The sequence below is a fragment of the Dipodomys ordii genome, unplaced genomic scaffold (genome assembly GCF_000151885.1).
Source record: "Dipodomys ordii isolate 6190 unplaced genomic scaffold, Dord_2.0 Scaffold11, whole genome shotgun sequence".
Lineage (NCBI taxonomy): Eukaryota > Metazoa > Chordata > Mammalia > Rodentia > Heteromyidae > Dipodomys > Dipodomys ordii.
Window position 1 is genome coordinate 7,991,780 of NW_012267227.1, and position 9,699 is coordinate 8,001,478.

Genomic DNA, 9,699 nt, shown 5'->3' on the forward strand with positions numbered 1-9,699 from the left:
ACAGAGCCACCTGTGGTTTTCTGGTGGTTCACTGGAGATAAGAGTCTTGTGGACTCTCCTGCCTGGCTGGCTTTGAACCTCAATCCTCAGATCTCAGCCTTGTGAGTAGCTAGGATTACAGGTGTGATCCTAGCAGGATCTGAATGTTTTTAGTTCAAGGCTAGCACTACTCTACTACTTGAGTCACAGCTCTAACTTCCAGCTTTGTGGTGGTTCACTGGAAATCAAGACTCTTACAAACTTTCTTGCCTGGGGCTGGTTTTGTACCCTGATCCCCGGGACTCAGCCTCTAGAGTAGCTAGGAGTATAGAAACAATGGCACTCAGCTGTGTTATTTGGGTGCTGTTCCTGAGCACTTTTGTTCAAGGCTAGCACTCTACCACTTAGAACCACAGTGCTAGTGCTCTACCACTTTGAGCCCCAGTGCCACTTCTATGAGTGTGTGTGTGTGTGTGTGTATTTTTTTGGACAATATCATCTATTCCTTTTACTCTCTCCCAGTTTTCCCCTCCTGTCCCTACCCACAATTGAATAGTTCATTTTTAACATAGTATCTGCTGCATTTGTTCACCCTTTGTCCCTCCATTTCTGTGCCCCTCCTTCCTTTCCCAAAGATAAATAAATGAACAAGCAAGACAAAAAGAAAAAAAAAAAGAAAGAAAAAATCCTCTATCTCTTAAGAGTTCATTTTGATAAATATTATCTTATATGTGCGTCATTTTTTAGTAAGTCAAAACAAGTTCCTCACTGGTTTCTGTACTAAAGAAAACAAAGTTTCTTCCTTTTACTTTTAAACTAAATAGTATACAGAAAGATATGGGCTCACAAAAACAAAATAAAACCCGATCAAATCCCAAAAACCAAATGCAAGTTTAGGAAGTTTTGTCAACTCCAAAGGCTCACCTAGAATGCTATCTGATCCATTAATGGGAGGAGTATGTGAGGCGGCGACATACGGTGAGCTGCTGGTACTACCTCGATGGAAGCTGGACATAGGTGGAAGACTTGTGTTTATGTCTGTTGGTGAGACTGAGTGTGGAGGATAACTCTAGAAAAAGAGGAAAGAGATGATCTATTACAATGTATTTTCTTCTTTCCAAGTACTATGTATATATAGCAGACAACTACTACAACAGGGAAAGAACATTACCAGTTAGCAGCTAGAAAATACTATTCGTGTAATTTACTCTTGATGACATGTAAATGCAGGTTTGGGCTATTTTAAAAACTTCACAAAAGTTGGCAAAAATCAAATTTTATCTTGAAACCCAAGGAAAAAGTATTGCCACACCCAAGTAATAAATATGTGATAGCCTGATAGCCTACCAAGCGGTCATGCGAATGAAGGCTGCCATAGCTACTGGACTGGGACATGTGCGAAGTGGAGGTCCCCAAAATTCCACCAAAACCAGGTTGGCTCATCCCATTTGATGAACTCCAAAGGTCAGAAGAATTATGGGTCCCATCTACAACAAAAAGAGAAACACAAAACTTTCCTTAGCTATATATTTTTTTTCCATTTTGATCATGCTTACAAAAATCCAAAGGATACCTTCTATCTATTTTCTCTCCCTTTTTCAATCTAATATTCTATCCAGAATTTCCCCCCCTCCAAATTGTAAAATCACTATTTAAAAAGATAAAAAAAAGGGGCTGGGAAGGCAGCTCAGTGGTAGAGTGCTTGCCTTGCATGCATGAGGCCGTGGGTTTGATTCCTTAGCACCACATAAGCAGAAAAAGCTGGAAGTGGCGCTATGGCTCAAGTGGTAGAGCGCTAGCCTCGAGCTGAAGAGCTGAGGGACAGCGCCCAGACCCAGAGTTCAGGCCCCACAACCAAACCAAAAAAAAAAAAAAAGATGAAAGAAACAAAAACAAAAAAATGATGGCTTAGGAGGCTAAGACCTGGAAGCTCTCAGTTTGGAACCAGTCTGGCAAAAGTCTTTTTTGAGAACTCACTTCCAAAATAACGGGCATAAAAGCAGGACTGGCGGTGTCGCTCAAGGGGTGGAATACTAGTCATGAGCAAGAAAGCTGAGTGAGCAGGACAATGTGTCCAAGTGCCCTCCCCTCTCTGACAAAAAGAAAAATCCAAACCGCAATAGGAAGGTCATTACAAAAATCTTAGAAGATAAAAATTTCCAATATTAAGGAAGATAATAAAAATTCTAGATGGGCGCCAGTGAATCACGCCTGTAATCCTAGCTACTAAGGAGGCTGAGATCTGAGGATTGCAGTTCAGAGTCCATGAGAAAGGCCATGAGACACTTATCTTTAATGAACTACTCAAAACAGCCAGAAGTAGCATTGTGGATCAAGTGGTAGAGCACTAGTCTTGAGCAGAAGGAAGCTCAGGGACAGCACCCAAGCCCCAGACTTGAAGCCACAGGAGTGGCCCCGAAAAAATAAGAATTAAAAAAAAAATAAGAATTAAAAAAATTTTTAAATCTAAATTTGGATATTTAAATTTTTTATTAAATGGTATACCCTAAATACATTTTTGAAATTATTAATCAGTAACAGGAAATTTATATTAGACATTTGAAACTGTGGAATAAAGTTTTTCTAACAGTAGTAACCTAAGTAATTGATAATGGCCACATTATGGTGAGCCTTCAAGTGAACTGTGTCAGCAATGACCTCACTTAGGGAACCATTTAAGTAATGATTTATTGCTCCGATATACATGCTTCCCATAATCCTGAACCACAGGAAACCATATAAAAATGACTTGCTAAACACAAATTAAAGGAAATGCAACACTCTCCCTTAATAAGCACTGCTTTGTTCTATGATATTCATTCATATCTCTTAGTAACTCTAGGTAAGATATGAATCTAATTTAAACAGGGAATCAGTTGTTAACAACTTTCATATTTTTGAGTTCTAAAACAATCCAAAGAGGCTTTGCTCATTTTTGTCAATTTAAGTCTTTTATAAATCCAATCAATACTAAATGAGTATTCTAATAGTATGTTGAATAACTGAGTAAATTGTAGTTAGCAACAGATACTACAAAAATATAATGGTAAATATTAATTTATTTCAGCCAAGAAACACTTAGATAAGTAATATCTGAATTCTTGGATATTCTCTTTCTTCACACTTTAAAGTATTCGCTAATACAAAGGTGACTGTGTATATATGCGACAATTGTTTGATAATACCTACCTTGCATAAAAAAAGTGCTAGCAAACATACTGGTTGGTGGCTTAGGAGATGGATAACTAGGAGATTCACGGTTGAAATCATCAGAATTTGGGGATGGTGCATATACCTTAAAATTAAATGGAAAGTTTAATTAAAATGTAAATGACTATTACTTAAGAGTTCTTCATTCCATAAAGGGTCTAAGAAGGCCTATCTAATCTCTAAAAAGCTTATAACACAAAGACTACTGCCTAAATCGACATGCCAAATATTCTATGTATTACATCTTTGTGTGACCATTATACCAGGTGGCTGAATAAAGTCTTAAATGTTGACTTGGATAACAAAACACCAAATATCAGCTTATGTTTCAAAATTTGATAAGGCAAACAAATGCCTTTGAATATGTGATATAAAATCTGGGTTCATGGAGGAGATGGGGAAAAACAAGTCGTTTAAGGATATAGGTGGACCCCTTGCAACAATGAGAAGTACAAGTTGTCATGTGGAAAACGAACTTTACAACTTTGGTGGGGGGGGGGAGAGGGGGGGGGGGGGCGGGGGGAGGCTGGGAAGGGATGTGAAGGGTAAACAAAGGAGGAGGCTGCAATGCTTGATAAGAAATGTACTCATTATCTTGCCCATGTAATTGTAACCCCTCTGTACAGTATGTTCACAAAAAATAAAAAAAAAGAAAAAGAAAAAAAATCTGGGTTCATAAAGTTCATTAAATAAGTTAGGTTAAATGTTGCTGTTCTTCACTATTATTAATAAAAGGTAGCTGTGAAAGGCATACCACAATTGTTCAGAAACTTCTTTAAATTATTAGGGTTAACAAATAAAATGAAATTCTGCTGAGGGATTTTCATTTTTTTAATTTCAAGTACACTTTTAAATCTGGCATGACTTTAAGAAAAATCTCATTTGTTAGAGCAGTATTTTAATTTCTTTCAGTAAACTTCTGCTCCACAGAAAGCAAGCTATGAACATTTTGAATTAGAAAATGGCCAACATCGGCATTCCTCTGGAAAATTAAATGGGCAGCCAGTGACCTTAATGATCAAAATGTGATCACATCATTCTTGTAACTACTAAACATAAGAAGGCAAACAAATAAAATAGTAGCTAAAATGATGTATGGCATGCAGAAGTAAGCAGAAGCTGCAAGACAGAAAGGAAAGAGAAGCTACTGAGAATAGTATGTGAAATTATTTTGCTTAAGTTTGTTAAGAAACACAGCCATTAAATTTCACGGCAAAATAAAAATTCTAAGTATTCACTTAACCAGAAAAAAGTAACATTAAAATTATGGGAGCATGTGTAAAAATCATTATAACTTTTCTGGACTCATATGCAAGCATCAGTATAATGGTTGTATCTCTAGACTTAGAATTGGGAAGAAGGATTTTTAATACATAATTTGGTATCTTTAACCCAAGCATACATTTATTAACATTAATAGAGAAAAAAGTCTAGGGATTGGGGAAGTAACTCTGTGGTAAAGCACTTGTCTAACATTCATGAGACCCTCGGTTGGATCCTTACCATCACCCACACATACAAAAAGTTTTGACTATATTGTAAGATTAAAATGTACAGGAACCATCAGTTATATATTCATAAATTATCAAGCACATAATGTTTCTTTGAGGAACTAAATTATCAAGATCTCTGAAAATTACCCTTTCCTCAAACTGTGAATTTCCTCATCTGTGAAATGGTGCTAACTGGCCTAAATCTGGAGGCTGAAAGGGAAGATCACATGATACATATTATAAAATGCTTACTTAGTACAATGCCTTTCACAAAGTAAAGAGGCAGAGTAAGACAATACTATCTTTGAATCATTCTTATTAGGAGCAGTCTTGTTGCTAAATATAGCCTGACCAGCCCTCAAACACTACTTAATCATGATTGTTGTTTGACATGAGCTTCTACACCCATACACATCACACACAGACACAGACAGGGACACACCTGAATCTCAATAAAAAGTTAAAATGTCCTGCTTCACTCTGTGGCTAGTTGTGATAATACAGGCACAGGTATGACAGTTTAATGGATTGACTTTCGGGTTTGTTCACTATCTTTTCACATCTCAGAGATAAAAACATGCATGTGTAGTTACCTGAGTTTGACACAGATAGATATAATCCTAAGAATTATTCAGAAGGAATGTAGATAAGGGAATATGCAGATAGTTTGTTCATTATACACATTAAACACACTTCAAAAAGATTGTTCAAAAAGATTGTTAATATCAAGTAATTGGGTACACACAAATGTATTTGGTATGTATAATACATGCAGGGAGGTAAAGCTCTCGAGAAAGGAAGTCTGGACTATTTCCTTTATCAAGTTTCAGTTTCTAATCTCAGTTGTAACTAAATGTCCTTTTCTCCCTTTGTATATAGATTTCCTCAAGCCACAAACAAAAAGTAAAATAAATCCACAGATTTGGCTACAAAACACAAGAATCCAATTTAGAGACATCTGAACATATGCTTTTTTTGTTTTTAAATCACCAATGCATCTTTACAATTACACATCAGCCTTCATCTCAAAGTGTGAAAGATGAAAGTCTCTAACTCCACTCAGGTTACAGACCGAAACAACATGTGAATCTCATACTTGACGATAACAGAAAGACTCCAGTTTTGATGTGTTATCTCATGCAAAGAAGACACACATAATTTGTCACTTTAAATTTCTATATGATTCGCTAATTTATATTTTTTTATCCACAATCCCACTCAATTTTCATGTACCATGTCACAAATACATGACAAACTTGCACTTTTACAAACTGCTGCTAAATAGAGCATATGTTGATGGGACAATTATTAGTTGATGGCTGTCACAGAAAGCAAGGAAACCAAGAAACCCAAACACATCAGAGGAAGACATTTTCCTACTCTTAAAACATTTGAAGCTGTATGCAGAAACAGGCCTCATTATTAGTGATGAAGTTTATTTATTTTTGCTGGTCCTGGGACTTGAATTTTGGGCCTGGGCACTGTCTCTGAGTTTCCTTTCCTCTACCACTTGAGCCACAGCACCACTTCGGGTTTTTTCTGAGTAGTTAACTGGAGATAAAGAGTTTCACAGACTTTCCTGCTGGGCTGGCTTTAAACTGGGATCCTCAGATCTCAGCCTCCTGGGTAGCTAGGATTACAGGTGTGAACCACTGGCACCCAGCTATGAAATTTATTTTTAACAATAGTCTTTGCAAATGGTTTTGAAAACAATAGACTTTCAAAGGACAGATCCTACAAAAATCATAAACAAATTCCATATGATACTGTATTCGTGTATCTACTAACATTAAGTTCAAATTTTTATCCTAATAAAATGTTTGAAATACATGCTTCTCAAACAGGCCCATCTCACTTTACTTTCAGTATCTTAACCATAGCTTGCAAAAACACAGATGCAATGTTACGAAGCAGCAGTTGTGCCAGTCTCGATTTTTCAGATCAAAGGGTTCTTGCGGCAAAGCACAACTGATGTGGTCTCAAAGAGTTTATTAACTCCAGATGTAGGGAACGAGTCAGCCAATTCCACAAAAAGAACAAGTCTCTCCTACTTACAATCAGTACTGGCCACAAATTAAAACCAGACTGCTTATGTCATCTGATCACCTGCACATAGATGCCAATTTTTTTTCTTGTTAATGACCTAATCACATGTTTAAATCTTAAGGATGATTTCTGTATCACAACAAACTATCTTAAAATTAAGAGAAAGAAATATGTATGCTTTAAGATAATGAAACTATACCAGGAGTCAAATATTTTATAAAGAACAGGAAAAAGTACAATTAAGTACTTTAAGGTGTTGTATTGAAGTTTGGTGGGTAGAAATTTGTTTTACAATTCTAGTTTCTGTTCCAGGCTTACAGAAGCTATAATGAGACTGTCCATTTTCACAAAAATGTTTTTCTTTTTAAAAATAGTTCTAGAAAGCCAGACACTCCTATCCTAGAAGAACATGACTGAAAAGCAAACATGTACCTCCTTTTCATTACTGCTTGAAAAGAAAACCCATTCCAATATCTAGAATGTTTTCATCCCATATGCCCCAAATACATTTTTTTAAGAGGGGTAGAATACTTCAGGAATATTTACAATTACTCTAGCAAAAACACAATTATACTCAGTATGCTTTATTTCATACAACCAATTGGAGTCATATGAACAAAGACAGATTCTTTTTTCCTGCTTGGATGATTTGTTTAGATATAGGATGGCCACAAATTGAAGCCAGTCAGTCAATGATCTTAGAACTCTAGAAGCTGGAGTGAGGCACCATGTTCCCGATGGTAATGCATCCATCCTGAAATTAATACTGGAAACACTCCTGTGAGGCAGGAAAGTATAATAACTTCCTGCTAATCATTGAGAAGTAGAAGCTTTAACTAAAACAGAAGAATAGATTCATGGCCTGTGTGATGGTTGTTTTTAAATGACCCAGATTATGAGAAGGTGGGAATTTTTTTTTCAGTATGTGTGAATAACTATGTAGCTAATGAAGGATCCTTCCACGGAACATGAGGAATGCACCAAGAGAGGTTTCTATGGTGATGGAAATGCTCTGTAAATGGGACCAGTAAATACCTGAAATGTGGACAGTACAACTGAGAAACTAAATTTTTAATTTTATTGATTTACATAACCATATATGGCTAGTAGTTACTTTATTGAATGAGGTAGATTTAGATCACTCTCCCATACCCAGTAGTTTAAGAGTACATCATCTCAAAGAAATATTCTAAATTCTTCTAAGCTTCAAAGTCAAACCAGACTAAATTCATAAACATTTTGTGAACTCTGTTACCTACATTTGAATAAAGAATATTCAGGACTAGGGGTTATGGCTCAATGGTACAGCACTTGCCTGGCAGGCTTGAGGCCCTGGGTTTGAAGTTTGAAAAAGGAAGAGAGAAGGGGCGGGAAAAGAAGAGGAGAGCATATCCATTTTTACTGAACATCCACCAAAATAGAATTTCTGAGATTTTATTATGTTTCCTTTGTCAATACAATTAAATAGTTACCTTTAAGTGCCAATATGCTCAGTATCATTCAACACTTTAATACAAGCTAACATAGACCTCCAATACATGAGGTCTATGCTTAGAACAGAAATTATCTTCAGTACAATTTACATCTACTTTCCAAAATAAACAAAACCACTTGCATGAAGATATGGTATTATATTCAGGAATATTCAATTTATCTAATATCTTATATAATAATATTTTGTATTGAACAATAAAAATTTTATGAGATTTAGGTGAGTGCTGAATGCCTGATAGAAAAAAGTCTAGATCAATCCAGTTCCCAACCCAAGTAAACCTCTGTATTAATACAACTAATTAATACAACTAAGCCCACGTGTATAATTTTAGAAAAAAAAATGAACATCTAAGAATCACATTCAGGAACTAGAAAAAACTAGGGAATCTTATACAAAAAAAGATTTTTTTCCCCTTGTTGGTCATGGGGCTTGAACTCTGGGTCTGGGCTCTGTCCCTGGGCTCTACAGCTCAAGACAAGCACTCTACCACTTGGGCCACAGAATCACTTCTAGTTTTCTGGAATTGTTAAATAGAGATAAAAGATATTTTTTTTGCTGTATTAGAGAAAATTAAAGACATTTCCTAAAAATAATTTCATACATACTTTCCTGACCACCTTGGATCTATCTGGGGCATGTATACTGGTCGTATGTACATCCTGTGATTTTTTTTTAAAAGTTACCTTTGTCTTCCTACTTTCTTTTTTTTTTTTTTGTCTTCCTACTTTCTTGTGGCTTCTATAAACAAAGTTGAAACAGAACCCCAAAGAAAAGGTTAATATTTTCAATAGTCTTAAAAAGATGAACATGTTTTCCCCAGGGACAAAATAAAGTCTCCCTAGCAAGAAGAATTCTAAGTGGGTTCCAATGGTTCAAGCCTATAATCCTGGCTACTCAGGAGGCTGAGATCTTTGAAGCTTGCTGGGGCAAGAAAGTCCCAGAGACTCTCATCTCCAATTAACCACAAAAGGCCAGAAGTGGAGCTGTTGCTCAAGTGGTCGAGTGCTAGCATTCAGTGAAAAAAAAAAAAAACTTAGGTTCAGAGACCAGGGCCATAGTTCAAGCCCCAGGACTTGAAAGACAAAAAACAAAACAAAAAACAGAACCACCAACAACCAAAAACCCCCACCAATTCCAGTTTCTTACAAAGTATCTTAAAAGTCAGTGACTGCTTTGGCTTGTTAACAATACAGGTAATGACCTGTTGTTGTTGTTTTTGGTTGGTTGTGGGGCTTGAACGGTGGGCCTAGGCACTATCCCTCAGCTCTTCAGCTAAAGGCGAGCGCTCTACCACTTGAACCACAGCGCCACTTCCAGTTTTCTGAGTGTTTTCTGGAAGTAAGAGTCTCACAGAGGGCTGGGAAGGCAGCTCAGTGGTAGAGCGCTTGCCTTGCATGCATGAGGCCCTGGGTTCCATTCCTCAGCACCACATAAGCAGAAAAAGCTGGAAGTGGCGCTGTGGCTCAAGTGGTAGAG

The 9,699-nt window shown here is 36.6% G+C and overlaps 1 protein-coding gene across 9 annotated transcripts in view; it reads right to left on the bottom strand.

The window, feature by feature from the left end:
• Window positions 1-9,699, bottom strand: part of Tcf12 (transcription factor 12) — a 280,237-nt gene that overhangs the window by 42,053 nt on the left and 228,485 nt on the right. For 8 of the 9 annotated variants that reach the window (XM_013010144.1, XM_013010143.1, XM_013010141.1 and 5 more), the window contains 3 exons: window positions 3,169-3,274; window positions 1,327-1,466; window positions 904-1,048 (listed from right to left, as the gene is read on the bottom strand). In XM_013010144.1, the coding sequence (XP_012865598.1) occupies window positions 904-1,048; window positions 1,327-1,466; window positions 3,169-3,274 (391 nt within the window). Of the gene's footprint in view, window positions 1-903; window positions 1,049-1,326; window positions 1,467-3,168; window positions 3,275-5,124; window positions 5,142-9,699 lie in introns of those variants that run through there. The other variant, XM_013010150.1, reaches the window with a different exon arrangement.